At 59.9% G+C, this 21383-nt stretch overlaps 1 protein-coding gene across 4 annotated transcripts in view; it reads right to left on the bottom strand.

Annotated features, from left to right (window-relative positions):
* The window catches only part of PRKCZ (protein kinase C zeta), a 124640-nt gene extending 107153 nt beyond the window's left edge, over nucleotides 1–17487 (bottom strand). The window contains exons 1-4 of one of the 4 annotated variants that reach the window (XM_039473470.2): nucleotides 17411–17487; nucleotides 10286–10407; nucleotides 9228–9317; nucleotides 7644–7694 (exon numbers count right to left, since the gene is read on the bottom strand). In XM_039473470.2, coding sequence (XP_039329404.2) covers nucleotides 7644–7694; nucleotides 9228–9317; nucleotides 10286–10340 — 196 coding nt within the window. In that variant the 5' untranslated portion in view covers nucleotides 10341–10407; nucleotides 17411–17487. Of the gene's footprint in view, nucleotides 1–7643; nucleotides 7695–8305; nucleotides 8464–9227; nucleotides 9318–10285; nucleotides 10408–14845; nucleotides 15206–17410 lie in introns of those variants that run through there. The other 3 variants (XM_039473469.2, XM_074379939.1, XM_010350335.3) reach the window with 3 other exon arrangements.
* Between the last annotated feature and the right edge of the window lie 3896 nt (nucleotides 17488–21383).

Here is a 21383-nt window from a genome sequence, read left to right as displayed (position 1 = left end):
CTGGTCTCCAACTACTGGCCTCAAGTGGTCCTCCGGCTTCACCCTCCCAAAGCACTGAGATTACAGGCGTAAGCCACAGCACCTGGCTATAGCGATAAATATCTGAAATAAAAAAACAAGACAGATCTCAAATTAATGATTGAATTTTACCCTTTAAGGAACTAGACAAAGAACAAAAGCTGGCAGAAGGAATAATAAAGATGAGAGCAGGGCCAGGCACAGCGGCCGATGCCTGTAATCCCCACACTTTGGGAGGCCAAGGCAGGCGGACCACCTGAGGTCATGAGTTCGAAACCAGCCTGGCCAACATGGTGAAACCCCGTCTCTACTCAAAGTACAAAAATTAGCCAGGCGTGATGGCGTGTGCCTATAATGCCAGCTACTCGGAGGCCGAGGCAGGAGAATCACTTGAATCCAGGACACGGAGGATGCCGTGAGCTGAGATCGCACCACTGCACTCCAGCCAGCGTGACAGAGTGAGACTCCATCTCTCAAAAAGAAAGAAAGAAAGAACCGCACAACAAACCAAAGCCCGGGGCCTCATGGCTTCACAGGCAAATTCTACCAAATGCCTGAAAAAGAACACCAGGTTTTCTCAAACTTTTCCCCAAAAAAGGAAGGGGAAGGAACACTTACTTAACTTGTTCTATGAGACTAGCACTACTCTAACGCCGTAGGCAAAGTCACAACAAGAAAGTCTCCAACCACTGACCCTTATGAACACGGACATAATCATCCCTGTGAACGCAACGTGATTATTCCTGGGAATGCGGATGTGATTATTCCTGTGAACCTGGATGGGATTATCCCTGTGAACGCGGATGTGATTATTCCTGGGAACGCGGATGTGATTATTCCTGGGAACGCGGATGGGATTATTCCTGGGAACGCGGATGAGATTATTCCTGGGAACGCGGATGGGATTATTCCTGGGAACCTGGATGTGATTATCCCTGGGAACGCGGATGGGATTATTCCTGTGATCCTGGATGGGATTATCCCTGGGAACGCTGATGGGATTATTCCTGGGAACGCGGATGGGATTATTCCTGGGAACGCGGATGGGATTATTCCTGGGAACACGGATGGGATTATTCCTGTGATCCTGGATGGGATTATTCCTGTGATCCTGGATGGGATTATCCCTGGGAACGCGGATGGGATTATCCCTGGGAACGCGGATGGGATTATCCCTGGGAACGCGGATGGGATTATCCCTGGGAACGCGGATGGGATTATCCCTGGGAACGCGGATGGCATTATCCCTGGGAACGCGGATGGGATTATCCCTGGGAACGCGGATGGGATTATCCCTGGGAACGCGGATGGGATTATCCCTGGGAACGCGGATGGCATTATCCCTGGGAACGCGGATGGGATTATCCCTGGGAACGCGGATGGGATTATTCCTGGGAACGCGGATGGGATTATTCATTATGAACATGGATGTGATTATCCCTTATGAATGCGGGGGTAATTATTCCTGTGAACACGGATGTGATTATTCCTATGAATACAGATGTGATTATTCCTGTGAACACAGATGTGATTCCTATGAACACAGATGTAACTGTCTCTTATGAACACAAACGTAAAAATCCTCAACAAAATACTAGTAAAATGAATTTGGCAGCATATCAAGAAAATTACACACCATGAGCAACCAGGGCTTATTCATGGAATGCAAGGATGGTTCCACGTGTGAGATTTAAAGTAATATACCACATTAACAAAATGAAGGAAAAACCACATGATCATCTCAACTGATGCAGAAGAAGCATGTGACAAAATTCAAAGCCCTTTCATGATAAAAGCAAGTGACAAACGTGGAATACAAGGAAACTATCCCGATGTAATAAAACCCACGTATGAAACACTCACAGCAGACATCACACTCGATGACGAAAACCTGAAAGCTTGGCCAGCCACAGTGGCTCACACCTGTAATCCCAGCCCTCTGGGAGGCCAAGGCAGGTGGATCACCGGAGGTCAGGAGTTCGAGACCAGCCTGGCCAACATGGTGAAATCCCGTCCCTATTAAAACAGAGAGAGAGGAAAAAAAAACCTGAAAGCTTTTCTTTAAGTATCAGGAGAAAAGCAAGGATGATTGATCGCACCACTTTTATTCAACAGAATAGTGGAATTCTTGCAAGAATAATTAGGAAAGAAATACAAGGCATCCAAATTAGGAAGGAAGACATAAAATTCTCTCTTTGTACAGATGATATGATCGCACATATAAGAAAGCCCTAAGCCAGCCGCAGTGGCTCACGCCTGTAATCCCAGCACTTTGGGAGGCCGCGGTGGGTGGATCACTTGAGGTCAGAAGTTTGAGACCAGCTTGGCCAACATGGTGAAACCCCGTCTATACTAAAAATATAAAAATTAGCCAGGCGTGGTGTTTGCACCTGTAATCCCAGCTCCTCGGGAGGCTGAGGCAGGAGAATCACTCGAACCTGGGAGGCAGAGGTTGCAGTGAGCTGAGATCGCACCACTGCACTCCAGCCTGGGTGATATGAGTGAGACTCCATCTCAAAAAAAAAAAAAAGAGGCTGGGTGTGCTGCCTCACGACTGTAATCCCAGCAGTTTGGAAGGTCGAGGCAGGCAGATTACAAGGTCAGGAGATTGAGACCAACCTGGCCGACACAGTGAAACCCTGTCTCTATTAAAAATACAAAAAATTAGCTGGGTGTAGTGGTGTGCACCTGTAATCCCAGTAGAAGAATCACATGAACCCAGGAGGCAGAGGTTGCAGTGAGCTGAGATCGCGCCACTGCACTCCAGCCCGGGTGACAGTGCAAGACCCCGCCTCAAAAAAACAAAAAGCAAGAGAGAAATGGCCAACAGCCACATGAATCAGCATCATTTATCATCAGGGAAGTGAGACCCAAAACCACAATGATGTGCCACCCCATGCCCATTGGGGCGGCTGTCATCAAGAAACAGAAATGACGAGAGCTGGACAGGACGTGGGGACAGTCTCGCAGGTGCGGTATCGCGGGGAGCGGAAGACGCCGCAACCACTGTGGGAAACGGCGTGGCGGTTCTTTAAACGAGTTATCGGCCGGGCACGGTGGCTCACGCCTGTAATCCCAACACTTTGGGTGACTGAGGTGGGCAGACCGCTTGAGCCTAGGAGTTCAAGACCAGTCTAGGCAACATGATGAAACCCTGTCTCTACAAAAAACACAAAACTTAGCCGGGCATGGTGGCACATGCCTTTAGTCTCAGCTACGTTGGAGGCCGAGACAGGAGAATTGCTTGAGCCCATGAGGCAGAGGGTGCAGTGAGCCGTGATCACACCACTGCACTCCAGCCTGGGCGACAGAGTGAGACCCTGTCTCAAAAATAAGTCAATAAAAATGGAACGACCAATGATCCAGCAATCCCGCTTCTGGGTCTACACCCAGAAGCACCGGAGGCAGGGTCTCCAGAGGTCACTGTGCACCGTGCTCACAGGAGCGTCATTCCCGACGGCTAAGTCGTGGAAGCCACCCAAGTGTCCGAACGAAATACACCCAGACAACAGCCTGTGATTCGGGCGTAAGGAAGGAGATTCTGACGCAGGCTCCACGTGACGCAGCCCGAGGACATGGTGCGGAATGAAACAGGCCAGCAGAAAGGCCCCTGGAGTCACCAAACTCAGAGAACAGAAAGCGGAAGGGTGGGTGTCGGGGGCTGGGGAGGCAGAATGGGGAGTGAGTGTTTCATGAGATGGGGCTGTGTGGGAAGGTGAAGAGTGAATTCTGGAGAGGGACGGTGGTGATGACCATACAGCAAAGCGAGTATGGAATACCGATGAATTCTACCCTTAAAAATGGCTGAGGCGGGGCCGGGCTCAGTAGCTCACATCTGTAACCCCAGCACTCTGGGAGGCCGGGATGGATAGGTCACTTGAGCCCAGGAGCTCGAGACTAGCCTGGGCAACATGGCAAAACCCCGTCTGTACAAAAAGAAAGTTAGCGGAGCATGGTGACCCGCACCTGTGATCCCAGCTACTTGGGAAGCTGAAGCCAAGGACCGCTTGAGCTGGGAGGCAGAGGCTGCAGGGAGCCGCAATCGAGCCACTGAACTCCAGCCCGGGTGACAGAGCAAGACACCGTGCCCCCTCCCAAAAAAAAGTTAAGATGGCAAAAACAGATGTTATGTACATTTTACCAGAACAGAAGGCAGAGACCTGCAGTGCTAAGAAGGCCCCAGCATGGACGAACCTTAGGAAGGTCGGGCGGGGAAAAGAACATGCAGGATTTCACTGACACCAAACGTCCAGAATCCACAGGGCCACGGAGATAGAGGCCAAGTGGAGGCGGCCAGGGGCCAGGGCTGGAGAGGGACAGGGAGTGACCGCAGACGGGGCCAGGGCTGGAGAGGGACAGGGAGTGACCGCTGGCGGGCTCGGGGTTTCCTTTCTGAATATATTTTGGGTTTGAGACCATATAGAGGAAGGTGGTAGTTTTAAGCATGGTTTAGAATTTTTTTAAAAATCTATAAAACCGGCCGGGCGCGGTGGCTCAAGCCTGTAATCCCAGCACTTTGGGAGGCCGAGGCGGGTGGATCACGAGGTCGAGAGATCGAGACCATCCTGGTCAACATGGTGAAACCCCGTCTCTACTAAAAATACAAAAATTAGCTGGGCATGGTGGCGCGTGCCTGTAATCCCAGCTACTCAGGAGGCTGAGGCAGGAGAATTGCCTGAACCCAGGAGGCGGAGGTTGCGGTGAGCTGAGATCGCGCCATTGCACTCCAGCGTGGGTAACAAGAGCGAAACTCCGTCTCAAAAAAAAAAAAAAAAAAAAAAAATCTATAAAACCAATTAAATTCACAGAGACACATGTAGAATGTGCTGGAAGGTCCTCTGCTGACGGGCCCATGGCGCAGCCGCAGGCCTGCCCTTGTCCGCCTCCGGCGCGCTCCGTCCGCCATCCACACCTCCCAGTCTGACCCTTCTCACCGACCCTGGACAGTGATGCCTGAGGTCAAAAACACCTGTCAACACCCCACAGACGCTAAAACCACAAAGCCCGGGGCAGCGGCCACTGGTGACCACAGCAGAGTGTCCTGCCTGAAGTAAGCGCCGAAGTCAGAGTAAAAGCGTAGGATGTCAGGGAGAGTGCCAGCCCCGAGCCCTGGTGGCCTGGGACGCCGTGTGTGCAGTATGAGAACACACACTCCTGACACCAGTGCCATGAAACCCACGCCACATCCGGGTGGACATCAGACACGGGGCAGGGCAGGGCAGGGATCCCCACCCCCAGCACCCGCCTCTGACCTCCTTGACAAAGACTTCCCCCCCAAGGCTCCGGTGGAATGTCCCCAGCCAGGCTGAGGGGCCCCCAAGGCCGTGGAGCCACCCCTGGTCAACATCTCAAGGACCTACTCACGCGTCCCAGGAGGGCCTCCCTCAGGGCTTGGCCACGTTCTCCGCATTCCCCACAGTGACTCAGCTGCCACCCCCATGACACACCCCCTACAGAGCCCCAGGCCCCTGGGCATCCTGTGACCCCAACGTCCCATTCTGCCAATGCAGGGCCGGGCCAATGTGGCCTCCCTTCCCTACACGAGGCCGGCAGGTCGCCCACATGGGCAGAGACAGGCCACTGAGGTCGTAGGCAGAAAGGGCAGACCTCAGACCCCAGCAGCGCTGAGACGAAAGGTAAATGCGTCGCAGGAACACGCCAGGCTTCCCCGTTCCTGGGCTACACGGGCCGCACAGGGACACCCTTGGGACAGGTGGGACAGATGAGCACAGTCTGTCACCAAAAGTCATCCAGGTACAAATAAACACGGCCTGCGGGTCCCCTCCTATGGAGAGCGGCGTGAGGCCACAGGGGGCTCTGGAGGGGACAACCATCGTCTCACCCACGGGCAGCGCCTGTCTTATTTACGAGTTTCTGTATCTGTAAAGACGCACAGATGATTACGGTGACCCGTGTCCTCCCAGGGTTCGTGCTCCAGGGTCTGTGGGGCATGGGTACCCAGAGGGAGGGTCCCAGGAAAGGCCACCACTAGGACAGCTGTGGGGGAGAGCAGGGCCCTGAAGCCCCACATCTGACCACCTGTCTCCAAACCCTCCCCTCCCAGGGTCAGGGGTTCATGCAGGTGGGTTTTCATGTCGCAGGGTCTGCTCCCACCCAGCCCTGCCCTGAGCTGCTCCACGCACCCTGCGAACAGCCCCACCTCTGAAACTCTCCCTGACCCACCCCTTCAGGGCCCCTGCAGCTCACAGCTGGCCCCAGTCCCACCTGAAGCCAAACGACACACGGGCCGAGCACCCCTGCTCCTGGACCTCCAGCCTGTGTGGCCTCCATCTAGCACTATGGGACCCAGGACACCCTTACTCCTGGGACTCCCCATCCCTCCACCGCCTTCTCAACACGGCCCCCAAATTCCAACCTGCACCCTTGCCTGGCCGCTCCCACCCCGTGCCATGGGCCTCTCACGCGTGGTCACCCCTCCACCTGCCTCCCATCGGGACACGTGGGGTCCCCGTCTCCCCGGCTCAGGCAGTACCCGTCTCCAAGAGGCACAACCAGAGTTAAACAAAGGAACTAGCATCGCCCCCGCCTCCTCACACACGCCCCACGCTCCCAAATCCGTCCCAGGCGTCCACCTGCCAAGGCCACACCGCACCTCCCTGCCGGGCCCTGGGCAGGTCCAGCACTCGGACCACACGCTCTACTCCTGCCAGGGCCCCCTCCAGATGTCTCCTCGGCCTTGCCAGCAACAGTTCAGGGACCCTTGTTCACTGAGGACCTGGAACCGGGAAGCAAGGCCACCCTGTCCCCAGGGAGATGGTGGAAATCCTGTGGCCCCTGGGGCCTCCCTCAGGCTAAGTGCCACCAAAGCTCTGTTCAGCCCCAACTTCTCGCTGGAAGCCGAGACTCTCACCCCGACTGCCCACTCGCCCTATTGGCCTGAATCTGCTCCCACCCCCGGTTCCCACCCAATACAGCAGACACCCAGCATCCAGCCTGAGGCCAGCTGGGAGTGCACCCTGGCAGCAGGGGCTGGGGACACCCTGTCCAAAGGACACTGACCCACGTGCCCTGCGCCGGACAGGCAGTGGCCTCGGTCCAGAAGCTCCTGCCCACACAACGAACAAGGCGTGGCACAGATGCTGGGGAGGGGAACGCACCAAACACAGCTTTGGGATGCACGGCCCGAGGGCAGTGCGGCCACCTGCTCAGGGCCCAGCGGTCTCCGGGGTGCGGTAGGAAGTTGCCTCTGAAGCCACAGCCCCTGGGACTCACTTTCCTTCCTCTCCTCCCCATGGAGCCAGACTGGAATGAAAGGAGACCCCGCCCCAGCTCAGGGGCCAGCAGGGCCAGGAAGGGCGGTCAGCTGGCCCAGGGTGGTCATGAGCTGAGGCAGCCACATGGGAGCAGTGCCCAGCCTCCCACCTGGCCTCTCCCTCCTGGGGAGAGAGTGGGGCACCCTGGACTTCTCATGCCACCAACTAGCCAAGCAAGTTCTCCGCACACGGTGCCGTCAGCCAGAACACGCACGGGCAGCAGCAAAAACCCCAGCCGCGGTCACCACGGCTGCTCACACCCCAACACTCCAGAAGGGCAAACCTCCAAAGACAGCACCACTGCCACCTCCTTGGTACGACAAGACCAGCACAGGCAACCCCAGTACTCACTGTCTTCTCCCGGACACGGCATGCCTGGCTGCTCGGGGGTGCTCGGGAACACTGGATGAGAGAGGAAGAGACAGAGGGTCAGGCCGCGCAGCCGCCATTCAGCACGGTCCCACGGAAGTCCCGCCCCAGTCAGGCTGAGCACTGAGCGTGCGACTTCGCATGAAACCCACGTGGCACTGCCGAGAGCCCACTCCTGGGGGACGTGAAACCCAGTGTGTCCACACAGGCCTGGCTCCATTACGTAGGACTTTAAAACCCACGGAAAAATTTAGGGTAAAAGGCAATCAGCGGGACCTGGACAGCAAAGCTGTCAGAGGAAGCTAGTGATTCGTGTGCTTAAATGATACAAAAATGCAGAAGAATTACAATTACCTTCAAAGCTGACTTTTAAAAGCACACTGGACTCCATTTCCTTACATTCAAGACTGAATTCAAAATTATTTTAACATACACCCTGGACTTCCACAGTAAGTTATTAAAATAGATGCTTAGGAAATACTAAAACTTGGCCAGGCACAATGACTCACACCTGTAATCCCAGCACTGTGGGAGGCCGAGATGAAAGGATGCCTTGAGGCCAGGAGTTCGACACCAGCCTGGCCAGCATGAGGAAACCGTCTCTCCTAAAAATACGAAAATTAGCCGGGCATGGTGGCACACACCTGTAGTCCCAACTACTTGGGAGACTGAGGCAGAAGAATCGCTTGTACCAGGAGGTGAAGGTTGCAGTGAGCGGAGATCACGCCACTGCACTCCAGCCTAGGGGACAGAGACTCAGAAAAACCAAACAAAAACAAAAAATTTTGGAGAGATGGAGGTCTCAGCAGTTGCCCAGGTTGGTCTCAAACTCCTAGACTGAAGCGATTCCCCCAACTTCGGCCTCCCAAAGCACTGGGATTACAGGCATGAGGCACTGCACTCGGCCCAAGCTTAAAATCTAAAGCCACATGGATGTACAGCACTACAAAGATTAAGTATTGTAACCAAGCAGCCTGGCGCCCAGGAGAATGGCGGACTGCAGGAACTGCGGGCGGCCCCAGCTCCCATCCCATCTCGAGCTCAGGGGTCCATGGCCAGCCAGAAGTGGACACAGACGTGGCTGGCTGGCCACAGCTGCTGGAACCACACTAGCAGGCCCCACAGACGCCTCACAGACCCCCGGCAGGACTGCGAGCAGCTAAAGTGCCCCAAAGGCAGGGGAAATGACAAGTCACACCTCCCATGCATCAGCTCATCATGGGGCTTCGAACTTAAAGCTGAGGACAGCTGTGAGCCTGCAATCAGGCCCAGAGAGCACGGGCAGGCGAGGTGGCTGGTGGGGCCGTCCCCACTGTCCGCACGCACCGCAGGCCCCACGCTGGCCACTGGAGCCTGAGTGGCTTATGGGCTCTTCACATTTGGGTTTATAAAATGTCAAAGGGCAAAAAAACTCAATGGCATTACGTTAGACATCCCCAAAGCCTCTGGCATCATGGGATTTTAAACCATGACCCTATATAGCTTCCAACCCCCCAGGTGGTCTGGCAGACACCCACGGCCAGGAACAGCCCCCCAGAGCCGCCCACCACAGACCCCGCCACTGACCATGGATGATGAGGCCTTCGTCCCTGTGCTGACGCGCCAGACGGAAGGCCTCCTCCAGCTCCATCTGGGAGGACACCGTGCAAGGGTCACCTGGGCAGGGCAGGAGACGGTGCTGCGGTCACCGAAGGCCCGAAGGCAAAGGGGGCTGTGACAGGTCCCCTGAGCACACTGGACAAGAGTCTGGGGGCAAAGTCTCACTGCTCAGACCGGCCACCTCCTGGCAGGGTCGGGAGGTCCAAGGATGGCCGTCCACACTCGGGAGTCACCCAGCCCCCGTGCCGGGACAGCGTCTACGCCCGGGAAGGGAAGTCGGTCTACCCGCAGCCCTGGGCGCTGCCTGGAGGGCTGAGCAGCGAGCAGGTCTGAGGACATTCTCCTGGGCAGAGGGAAAGCTCCTCACCCTCTACGGCCACACAGGGACACGACAGTGTACAGAACCCACGCCCTGCAGGGCTGCACCCAACCTAAAGGAGCGCCCTCGGGCTCCGCCCGCACGGCCGTGTCCGCAGCCAACAGCTGCCTGTCGGTCCCCGGAGAAAGGGGTCTCTCTGGACGTCTCCCAGTCCCTCGTTTTTTAGGATGTGTGTCTGACTGAGAGAGAGAGGAGGTGGAGCCCGCAGGCCCTGGCTGCACCCACCCTCCCCGTGGTCCCTAGAAAATGAAAAGCCTGCGTATGACAGAACAGGCTGGGAAGAATAATAAAAAAGAAAACGAGAGCCCAGCCTTGCGGAGGCCCCTATGGAAAAGCCCAGGACGTGAGAAGGACCATCGGGGAGGGGGTGAGGAACTGCCCAGGGTGGGCCAGGGAGACCCCCCGCAGCGCCCTCCTGGGGACCGTGACCACAGCCCTTCCGAGGGGCAGCTGGGCCCTGGTCCGCTCTAAGCACTTTCAGCCGCCCTCTTTCCCACCATCCCTGCTGGGGAAACTCTGGCTTCAACAAGCTTCATTTCAGGGTTTTAAGTCTCCCCACAGAAGAGGCTGAGCAGACTCTGCACACGGAGGCTCCAGGCAAAGTCCCCGAGGCTGAGGACACTGACCGACATGGGACAAGGGCTACCTTCGCTGTCCACCCACTTGAGGGTGAGTGGGTGCTCCTGGTGCAGCCGGCACATGTCTCTCACTTCCTCACAGAGCTCCTCGAAGGTGGTGGCGGCGTCCACACTGGTGATGAAGATGTCCCTGGGGCAGGGGGGACACGGGCGCCTGTTACCGTGAGGCATATTGGAATCAACTTGAATCATGATTACTGATCAACCAAATCATTGATTAGATCAATGAAACCTTCCCCAAAGACAATATGACAGACAGACAGACACACACACACACACATACACACACACACACACACAAGCGAGAACCATTAACTATAATGTTACATAGTTTAAATAAACTACCACCGTGAGCTTCCTACCACCTGGCTGGAAAGAATGAGTCCAAAAACGTCAGAAGAGAAAGCGCCCTCTTGTGGGAAGCCGGGCAACCGCACCTGCTCGGGCACCTGTTCAAGTTCACCCAAACGTAGGTGAACCCGGGGGTGGGCACAGCCGGGTCACTTCAGGCCCGCCGGCTTCCTGAAGGTCAAGGAACCCAGTGAGACCTCCCCCCAGATCCCGACGGTGCCAGTAGTGGAAGCCAGACCTTCCGGCGTGACATGGCCGGGGATTGCATGATTCCATAGGGAAAGGCCCCTCTTTAGACTCTAGCAGGGGACTGGGTCCCTCGTGCAGCTATCACAGAAACCCAGGCACACTGCCTTTTGAAAACCGAGTCCCAGTGTGTCACTGTCTTTTATCTATTCAGCCAGAGACGGGACCCCAGCCCCAGGGGCTGCAGAAGCTCAGGGATTCCCGGGCACCCCTCGAGGGCTGGCCTTCCCCGCTGAGGGAACCAAGGCCCCCCCATTCCTCCCTGCATGGAGCACCCCCCTTGTGGAAGGAGGAGCCCACCATGGTCCCTGCTGGTGTTTCCTGAACCTCTGAGCAGGAATCACACCCTCAGGGAACACACTGAAATTGCAGGAAAACCTACAACTTTCTGACACCCACGAGAGCGAGCGCAGGGCAAGAGCTCGGGACCTCTAACCAGAAGCCTGAAGGGCTGTGAGACATTCCGAACGACAGAGACGGAGGCTCTGCTCTCCGCTGACGCCTGGCTCCCTATCAGGGTGATCTGAATTCGTCAGACAGGTTTCCAGAAACAAAGTTCTCATCCCAGACAAGAGCTCCAGTGCAAACAGAACACAGGATCCGTCCACAGCCAGGCACAGCAGCCCAGGCCTCTGGCCCACAGGCCTCATACAGTCACCCTTGGCCACCTGGGGTTGGGGGAAGACACCCCAGCTACCCACCCTTTCCTGCTGAAACCCCCCTAGCCCCTGCCCCCAATAGGGACCAACCTGGCTCAGTCTTCGACACTTCCCTCAGCATCACAGCAGATTAGAAAAGTGAGGAATAGGGGGGTCACACACCCGTCACCCTGGGGTCGCCCCAAGCTGGCGTCGACGCTTTCTGCCTGACCTGGCATCCACCAGTCCAACCACCAGAAACTCCAGAGGGGGAGTGGGCTAGCCCTTCACCTTTGACCTTTTCCTGCTCCATGCCCCTCCCCCTACAGTCTTGCCCCCAGGTTGAAGCCACTGTTTCCTGCCAATCTGAGGCCAGGTGGGCAGCTCCAGTAAAACCCCAAGGCCACCTGGAAAAGTGTCCGGCCACCACCTCCAACCCCATCCCAATCCTGAATCAAACAGCTGCTCTGTGCCCCTTGGCAGGGGCATCCAGGACCCAACACCCAGGCCTGAACTACCCCACCCTGGCCCCAGCACCAAGCTCTGGGATTTGCACACAGAAGCTCCCTGAACACAAAAGTTTTGGTAAAAGGCTGAGCTGGGCCGGGTGCGGTGGCTCACACCTGTAATCCCAGCGCTTTGGGAGGCTGACACGAGCAGATCACAAGGTCAGGAGTTCGAGACCATCCTGGCCAACATGGTGAAATGGTGTCTCTACTAAAAATACAAAGAATTAGCTGGGCATGATGGTGGGTGCCTGTAATCCCAGCTACTCGGGAAGCTGAGGCAGGAGAATCGCTTGAATCCAGGAGGTGGAGGTTCCAGTGAGCTGAGACCACATCACTGCCTCCAGCCTGGGCAACAGAGTGAGACTCCCTTTCAAAAAAAAAAGTCTGAGCTGAAGAGGAAAGAGCCAGCACCAGTGTTTGTGACCCTAGTAGGGCAGGCACCTGAGACGGTCTGGGAGCCTGGCCCAGGTCACCTGAGACTGCCGGAAAACACAGATGCCTGGGGACCCCTCAGGCCCTCGAGTAACTGCCATGGCCGGGGCGGGGGGGGGGTGAGGACTGGATCTCAAGTGTACCCAGAGGGCCCTGCGGGGATGGGCAAAGATGACGGGGTGGCCATGCCCCATGGGGGTGACTGAAGAGCTCCTGCTTTTTCTAGAGACTCATCTTCCACGTGTCAAGGACAGTAGCTTCTCACCCAGGGATGGAGTTTCTAGGGCTTTCCATAACCCAGTGCTGATCCCAGCAGGTGCTTTCTGGAACTGAGTCATTGCCCTAAGGCAGGCATCCCCAAACTGCAGCCCCCTGAGGCCATTTATCCGGCCCCCCGCCGCACTTCAGGAAGGGGCACAGGTGGTCAGTGAGAGGAGCACAGCATGTGGGGGCCCTCCAACGGTCTGAGGGACAGTGAACTGGCCCCCTGTGTAAAAAGTTTGGAGACCTGCCCTAAGGCCTGGTCTCCCACCCCACAGCCAGTCCCCCGGGAGGCACGGGGTGCCCAGAGGGCATGAGCAGCAGGGCCCTTCACACTCTCAGCAGAAACGAGGAGGGCCTGGGAGGGGAGACGGGAGGAGGACTGGTCAGAGGGTGGAGAGCCCGACAGGAGAAGCACCCTGGGAGTGGGGGCGGGGCTGCCGAGAGGAAGGCGAAGGAAGGGGTGCAGCAGGGAAGGGAGAGAGGGGAGCAGGGAAAACGACAGGGAACGAGGGAGGAAGAGGAGGGGGTGGGGAGAGAGGGGAGCGAGTCCCGGAAGGGAGGGAAGAGGAAAGGGTGGGAAACCAGAGTCACCGGGTGGAATGACACCCGCTCCACAACCAAAGTGCTCCCAGGGGCCGAAGCAGGGGAGAGGGAGGACGGGCCGGCCCAGAACTCTGGGGGCACTGCCCCAGCCTTGGTCCTGGGAATCCCGCCCCGAAATCCAGGCCCCTGCAGCCCTGCGGGTGTGGACCTCCCCCTCCCAGGACGCCCCGACCCCCGCACAATCCCCTGCGGCCCAGTGTGGTGGCTCCAGGCTGGGAAGGAGACAGAAGCCCAGGTCCCTGGACAAATCCGCCAGCCAGGACCTCAACGATGACACGTTTAAGTCGGTGACCTCCAGGTCACCGCGGAACCCTCGGGGTCCCTCCCCCAGAAATCCCTTTCTTCCAGCTCTGGCACCAAACTCACCCCCACTGCACCCCAAGGGGTCCAGTGCTTGCCAGAGGGCGGCTGCACAGGCCCCAACCTTCCCGAAGAAGAGACGGCTGAGCCTCCTCAACAAACCAGCGGCCAAGCAGCCCCCGAGGCCTGACCTGAGACCCCAAGACAAGATTCGCCAGGAGCTAAACCCCTCAGATTCACAGGGCGGCACAGAGACCTCCCGGGCACAGTCCCGAGTGGGCGTGGCCCGGGAAAGGTGTCGCCCGTCTCCCCCCTCCCCCCACCGCCAGTCCCTGCCTCGGGGGTCAGGCCGCCACCGCGGGAGCCGAGTCGCCGGGCTGGAGAAGGCCTTCGGGACCCCCAAGACCCCCCAGTGAGACCTGAAACCCGAAGCCCGCACTCCGCCCCCCTCCCCCACAGGCAGCAGCGGCCACCCCGCGGGAGCCGAGGTCCGAGTTCGAGGCTCCTGGAGAAGCGCGCGCCGGACGAGGAGGAACACTCGCGGGTCCCGCCTTCCCCACCGCCCGCACTTCGGGAGCAGCGGTGCCTCGGCGGAGCCTGAGCCCGGCCCCCCGGGCGCCCCCTGCGCCCCCGCAGCGCGGCCCGGAGGCTGAGGCCCGGCGTCCAGGAGCCCCCGGTTCCGACCCCGCCCAGCCCCCACCGCCAGGCAGCGGCCCCGGGTCAGCTCGGCCACGCCGTCGCCCCCAAACGCCGCGGTCCCCGCCCGGCCCCCGAGCCCTGCCGGGGGCTGCACTGGAGCCACCGCGTCCGCGCCCCGGGGCCTCGGACTCGGCCTCAAGCGAGACCCACGGCCGGGAGCAACGGGAGACAGCGGAGACAACGCCGACTTTAAGAAACCCGCCGGGCGTTTGCACAACTTGATGGAAACGTTTCGTTCCCACGGGTTTCTGGCCTGAACGCCGCCGCCCAACTTCCCGGCGAAAACGTCCCCGACGGAGACAGAGGAGGGGCGCGCGGCGCGGGTGCGAGCCGGGACCCCGCTCCGGGAAGGGGCCCCGCGCTGCCCACGGGTGCCCGCGGGTGACGCTCGGGAGGGGCGGGACCTCCCGAGACAGCCCCGGGCCCGCCGCGATCTCGCCGCCGCCGCCGCCGCCGCCTCCCCTCCCTCCGCGCGGGAGCCCCGACGGCGCAGTCCCCGCCCCTCCCGCCGCCGCTCCCGCCTCACCCTCCGTAGTGCGCCTTGAGGCGGACGCGGCCGCTGCTCCCGTCCATCTTGGGGTCGGTCCTGCTGGGCATGGCGCGCTCCGCCGGCCGCCGTCAGCGCGGCGCCCCGGGAGCTCCGGCCATGGCGCGGGGCCCGGGCGGCGGGGCGGGGGCGCCCGGAGGGGCCGCGGCGGAACGCGGAAGGCAGCGCGCAGGGGGACCGACGGCGCCCGGCCGGCCAACCACGCGGAACTCCGGGGGCGCGCGGGGCCGGGGGTGCGCCCGGGCGGGCGGGACGCGCGGGGTAGGAGCGGGGCGCGCGGGGCGAGAGGGGGCGCGCGGGGCCGGACCGTCCGGCGAGGGCGAGGGCGAGGGCGGGGGCGGTGTCCGAACATGGCGGACCGAGGTGGAGCCGGCGGCCAATCCCCAGGGCGGGCGGTCCCGGGGCGGGCGGTGGCACCTGCGGCCAATGAGGGCGAGGCGGGGCCACCACCTGGGCCAATCCTCGGGGGACCCCGGCCGCGGCCCAATGGCGAAGCGCGGGCGGCTACCTGTCGGGCGGGGCGCGCGCACCTGCGCCAATGGGACCGCGCGCGGCCCGGCTCTGCCCGGCAACCCGCTGGGCCCCGGCCTGGGGAACCGAGCGGCGCTCTCCGCGCGGGACCCTCGGCGAAGCGCGCCCGGAGGCGGCGTCCCCGGGACTTCGCTGGAAACGCCAGTTCTCGGCCCCGCCCAGACCCTCCGAATCGAAACTCCTGCGGCCCGCGCTGCCAGCCTGAGGGCCCGGCCGTCCAGGGGTCCCCACGGGCGGTACTGAAGCTGCGAGGGGCGGAGAACCCGGCCAGGGCCACGCACGGGAGGCTTCGGACCCGGGTTCTCTGGGCCCCAGCCCCGCTCCGACCCCGGCGAACCCAAAGCCCCCTGGAGGGAAGGGCCGTCCACACTCGGGAGTGCTCCCGCTCGCTCCTCCTCCCAGGTCAAGGACACGGCATTGGCGCGAGTCGCCAGGAACTTCATTTCTGAAGCCACAGCCTCTCGAGCCTTACTTGGGGGGCTTGATCTGGGCAGTCGCCCCCCAGGCCCGTCCACCGCCGCTCAGCTCCTTGCCTCCTGGGCTTCTCCCCTGAAATGCGGTCGCGTGTTCCCGTCCTGGCTCCATCCACTGAAGCCTAGATGTGCTGCGTGTAGAACCTCACCCAAGCACCAGGTGGACACGCCCCTCATCCAGACACAGCTCAGGCCATGCCCTCACGCCCTTCACCCAGGCACAGCCACTGCTTTCATCCTAAAGGTGCCCCCTGGCGCCACCTCGATGCCAGGCCCTGGGGAGACCAGTGGGTACAGAGCCCATGTCCTCCCTAGAGGTGGATAGATCGCCCTGCCCTCCGAAGAAGCTGTCCTTCCTTCTTAAACACCTTTTGCACCCTCCCTCCGCCCACCGACCCATCTCTGCTCCTCTTCAGCAAAGCTTCTGCCAAGCCGGCCCCTCCCTGGCTACCTCTCCTGCCACCAGCCACTCCCACGTTTTAAGTACAGGGGTGGTTTCTCAGACGTTTTCCTTTTTTCTTTCTTTTTTCTTTCTTTTTTTTTTTTTTTTTTTTTTTGAGACAGAGTTTCACTCTTGTCGTCCAGGCTAGAGTGCAATGGCACAATCTCAGCTCACTGCAACCTCTGCCTGCGGAGTTCAAGCCATTCTCCTGCCTCAGCCTCCTGAGTAGCTGAGATTATAGGTGCCCACCACCACGCCCAACTGATTTTTGTATTTTTAGTAGAGATGGGGTTTCACCATGTTGGTCAGGCTGGTCTTAAACTCCTGACCTCAGGTAATTCACCCTTCCACCTCCCAAAGTGCTGGGATTACATTTTCTTATCAGACCCCTACTGAAAAGGCTCACACATCCCCCACCCCTGGTTCTAGCCCCCAAATCTCCCTCCCTTTCCCTCGGTCTGCAGCTTTTAAAAGTGTGGAGCCCTGGCCTCAACCTTTGGACCACTTCACACCCCCAGCTCACATGGCCCTGCTGAGCTCCTGACCAAGGCTCACCAGTCCCAGGTGTCCTCCTAACCAGCCTCAGCTAACCCCTTCCCCGCCTTGGTGGCACCCAGTCCATCTTTCTGGGTCATCAAAATCCCCCTGGTGGTTCCCATCACTCCTGGAGGGAAAGCCTGCTCCTCTGCCCTGGCCTCCCGGCCTCCCTGCTGCCCCAGGCTCCGGGCCTTTGCTCAGCCACTCCTCTCCCAGGAGCACCTGCCTGCAGAGATCTGCTGGACTGGCACCCACACTTCTTGGAGTCCCTAGCATACCTGATACACATTTCAGCAATCTACTCCTCTCCCCCGCCTCCATGGGACAACCCCCTCTGTATCCCTAGCACGGGCACAAAGCCCCATGCCCATCAGCTGGACATGAAGCGGGCAGAGAGTAGAGGTGACGGAGCGGCCTGGCAGGGCAGCGATGAGCGGGAATCTGCGCCTGCGGCAGCCCGGAACCAGACACCTGTCGGCCCACCTCCCCCACTCCAGGCCCCATGTCCAGAGCCATGGCTTTGTCTGGAGTCCAGCCTGGCAACGTGGCCTGGGCACTTACTGATGGGCAGGGAAGAGCAGGGTTTCGCCCTGGTGGGGCTGTGCTTGGAAGGGGTCGCTGGCGCCCACAGGACTTCTGGCTGGCGTTCTGATCCGAGGAGGCAGCAAGGCCCGGTCCTTGATGCCACTGCCCACAGCAGGCAGGACTGACCCTCAGGACTGTCCTTGGGCCTGCCCCACCCAACGCCCCCGGAGGACCCTTTCTAACCAGAGACACCCCTCCTGGGACAGGCCCTCAGCACTGGCCTCCCCAGGAGATCCCTGCCGCCAGGCAGGGGAGTCTCTGTCCCGGAAGCCAGTCCCAGGGTTGTGGCCAGAGCCCCAGTCCCAACAAGGGCAGGTGGGGGGCAGGGCTGTATTCTCCGTGTGGTTGGGAGGGAGACGGCGGCCTCGGTGGACGGTCCTCCCCACTGTTGGACTTTGCTCAGCCCTAAGCCCAGTGGAGGGGGGTGGGGGCAGATGCAGGTTCAGAAAGGTTCCAGCCCTGGGCTGCAGGCAAAGGGGCTGCCGGAAAAGTCCCAAAAGCCTCCCCCAGGGCCCGCTCTGGCCTCCCCTCCACTCATGAGATCTGCAAAACGAAGGCCCGGTCCACCCAGTCCCTGGGACCCGCCTCTGGGCAAATGGGCAGATCACTGGGGAGTTCCCAGGTCCTCTGCCCCAGCCTGCACCCCTGAGGCCACCCCCCGAAGGCAGAGGGCGCTTCCTGAGGCTCGCCAGCTGGCGGTGGTGTCTCTGTGACGCCCGGCCACAGACGCAGGGTGTGTGCTCTGGAGTCTGCCGACCACTCCCTTCCGGATCCCCGCCAAGGGCTGGGTCTCTCCAAGCACCTGGCATGCAGGGAATGAGTGAGTGACTGGCGAAACCCCCTCAAGAGTGCTGGGGCCGGGCAGCCTCCGAGGACCCCAGGGGGAGGGGCAGAGTCATAGTCCCCACCTCCAACCTCCAACCGAGCCCAGGACACACAGAAGGCACAGTTCTGGCAGCTCCCAAGGACTCGCTCTGGGGCCTCCGGGGCGGGTGGGTGTGCAGGTGACCCTTGGAATGGGCGGGGCAGCTCCAAGAAGGGCCTTTGGGTGGCTAAAGACCAGCCTTTTCCATCTCTCGGCAGTTTCTGTAGCTTCCAAATTTTTCATAAATATCAACACCTATTTTGTTTTTTGAGATGAAGCCTCACTCTGTGCCCAGGCTGGAGAGCAATGGTGGTTCCCATCACAATCTCGGTTCACTGCAACCTCCGCCTCAGGCGATTCTCTGCCTCAGCCTCCTGAGCAGCTGGGACTACAGGTGCCCGCCACTACCCGGCTAATTTTTGTATTTTTAGTAGAGATGGGTTTTGCTGTCTTGGCCAGGTCTTGAACTTCTGACCTCATGACCTACCCACCTTGGCCTCCCAAAGTGCTGGAATTACAGGTGTGACTCACCACACCCCAACAACACCTTTTATTTTTAAAATGAAGAGAAAAAAAGGTAGCAGGTTGTAGAAGTGACACCGGCTTATTATAAAATTCAAGCAACACAGAAAGGCATGGGGAGTGGTGAAGCCTCTTCCCCAAACAGGAAAACACAGCTGCGAAGCGGACACCTTCCCTCCCTGCTGCCTGGGACTGAAAGAGGGGTGCACTCTTCACCCACAGAGCCCCTGCTCCCCAGAACCACAGGGCTCTCCCTGCACTCATCCTCAGTCCTGGGACCTCCCTCTCGTCCAGGGCCAGCCTCTCCCCCGGGACCTGCCTCTCCCCCAAGCAGGGTAGTGCTGCTCAGCCATTCTGTACTCCTGTGGTTCCCAGACAGTGGCCGGCCTCCCGCGAGGACACAACCCCACCCGGCCAGCTTGCTGCTGTTTTCCCGGCTCAGCTTCTGCCCTCCATCCAGTAGGCCCCCAACCAATGTCCACTGAATGAACCAGTGAAGCTGACATTGACACTTGAGCCAGTTTTTCCAAATCCCATGATCCCTGACACAGAAAGGAAACATCTGTTGGCCAGTCCCGCCCAGGGCTGTCGCGCCCAGAACCTGTCAGCAAATGCCTGCCCCTTCCTGTGACGGGGGTCCCCGCAGGACCCCACAGGGCAGCCTCGAACCTGCAGGAAGACACCCCCGGGCCCCGTGGGCTCTGTGAGATGCCCGCTCCTGCCAGGCACCTTTCTGGGCAGCCCTGAGTATTGAGCTGGCACAAATGCAGTCTATGAGCCCGATGAGCGAGGCCTCCTCTGGCAGATGCACTCCCAGTCTCCTGAAAGGTCTCAACATCAAGCCACAGTATCATCAAAGGACTCTTTCTAAGGAAAATCAGGGAGAGCCATCCTGGTGCGGGGGTCAGAGGACAGGTCCCGGGTGCCCCAGCCCGGCTGGAAGGCCCCCCTCAGCCAGGCCCTGTGCCCACACTGCACTCTGCCAGCCACCCTCAACCCCTAGCCTGAAGAGGCCAGGCTGCTCCCTTGAGGGGGGTGGGGGCAGGGAGGGTCTGGAGATGTGAGTGCCTGTGTGCTTGTCTGAGTCTTTATGTGCTGGTGTCTGTGTGCACTCTGCGTGTGTACGTGTGTTTGCGTTTGTGTGTCCACGTGTGTGTATAGATACGTCCATGCTTGTGTGTATGTGTTGACATATGTGTTTCTATGTGTACACATGTGTCTGCGTGCGGTTTTTTTTCTGCTCTTTTGTTTCAAGCAGGGTCTCACTGTGTTGCCCAGGCTGGAGGGCAGTGATGCCATATCTCAGCTCACTGCAGCCTGGGCCTCCTGGGCTCAGCTGATTCTCCCACCTCAGCTTCTTGAGTAGCTGGGACCACAGGCACCCCCTACTGCGCCCTGCTAATTTTTGTATTTTGTAGACAGGGGGTCTCATTATGCTTCCCAGGCTGGTCTTGAAGTAGACCTGGGCTCAAGCTGTCCTGGTGCCTCAGCCTCCCGAAGTGCAGGGATGAGGGGCGTGAGCCGCCAGCCCGCCTGTGTGTGTTCCTGTGTCCACGTGTCTGTGTGTGCCTGCGCACGTGTCTGCCGGTCACTGCGTCCACGACCCCGTTTGCCCCTCACTCCACAGCCACCCTCCTGCGCCCGAGCTTCTGGGTGTCATTCCTTGGGCAGCCTTTCAGGCCTGGCACTGCTGGCCTCGGGAAGTCGGGGAGGGTCCCCTGCGGGCCGTCCCGGCCTTGGGCGCTGGGCCCACCTGGCTGCCGGGGCCGCGCGCAGTTCGGAGCTTGCCCAGGACCGGGCTTGGGCGGGCGGCGCTGGGGGGCCGGGGGCTGCGCCCAGCTCGTCTCGCACGCGGTCCCTCCCCGCTCGGGCTCCGGGGCCTCGGGGCCCCCCCGTCCCACCCCGGGGCGCGTCCTGCTCGGCACGGCTGCCCCCGCCCGGCCTGGGGTCCGTCCCCGCGCCCCGCGCCCCTGTGCTCAGCAGCCTGTGCTCGGGGCGCCCCTGCGCGCGGTCTGTGCATGGGGCGGGCACGCGCCTGCGGTCCCCGCACCCTGGGAGACCGAGGCGGGCGGATCGCTCGAGGCCAGGAGTTCCAGACCAGCCGGGGCAGCGTGGGGAACCCCGTCTCTGCAAAGACGTTACAAACGAGCTGGTGCGGGGGTGCGTGCTTGCGATCCCTGCTGCTCGGGAGGCAGAGATGGGGGGTCCCCTGAGCCCAGAGGTGGAGGCCGCCGTGAGCCCAGATATAGCACCACTGCCCTCCAGCCTGGGCAACACAGTGAGACCCTGCCTGAAACAAAAGAGCAGGAAAAAAACCACACGCAGACACATGTGTACACACAGAGAAACACATACGTCAACACAGACACACAAGCATGGACGTATCTATACACACACGTGGACACACAAACGCAAACACACGTACACACACACGCCCAGCCTGGGCGACAGCAGAAAACACAGCATCTAGAAAAAATATAACTTAAAAAATGAAATCTCGGGCCGGGCGCGGTGGCTCACGCCTATAATCCCAGCACTTTGGGAGGCCGAGACAGGTGGATC

This window comes from Saimiri boliviensis, chromosome 11, assembly GCF_048565385.1.
Source record: "Saimiri boliviensis isolate mSaiBol1 chromosome 11, mSaiBol1.pri, whole genome shotgun sequence".
NCBI classification, from domain to species: domain Eukaryota; kingdom Metazoa; phylum Chordata; class Mammalia; order Primates; family Cebidae; genus Saimiri; species Saimiri boliviensis.
This window is presented reverse-complemented; position numbering and strand designations above follow the sequence as displayed.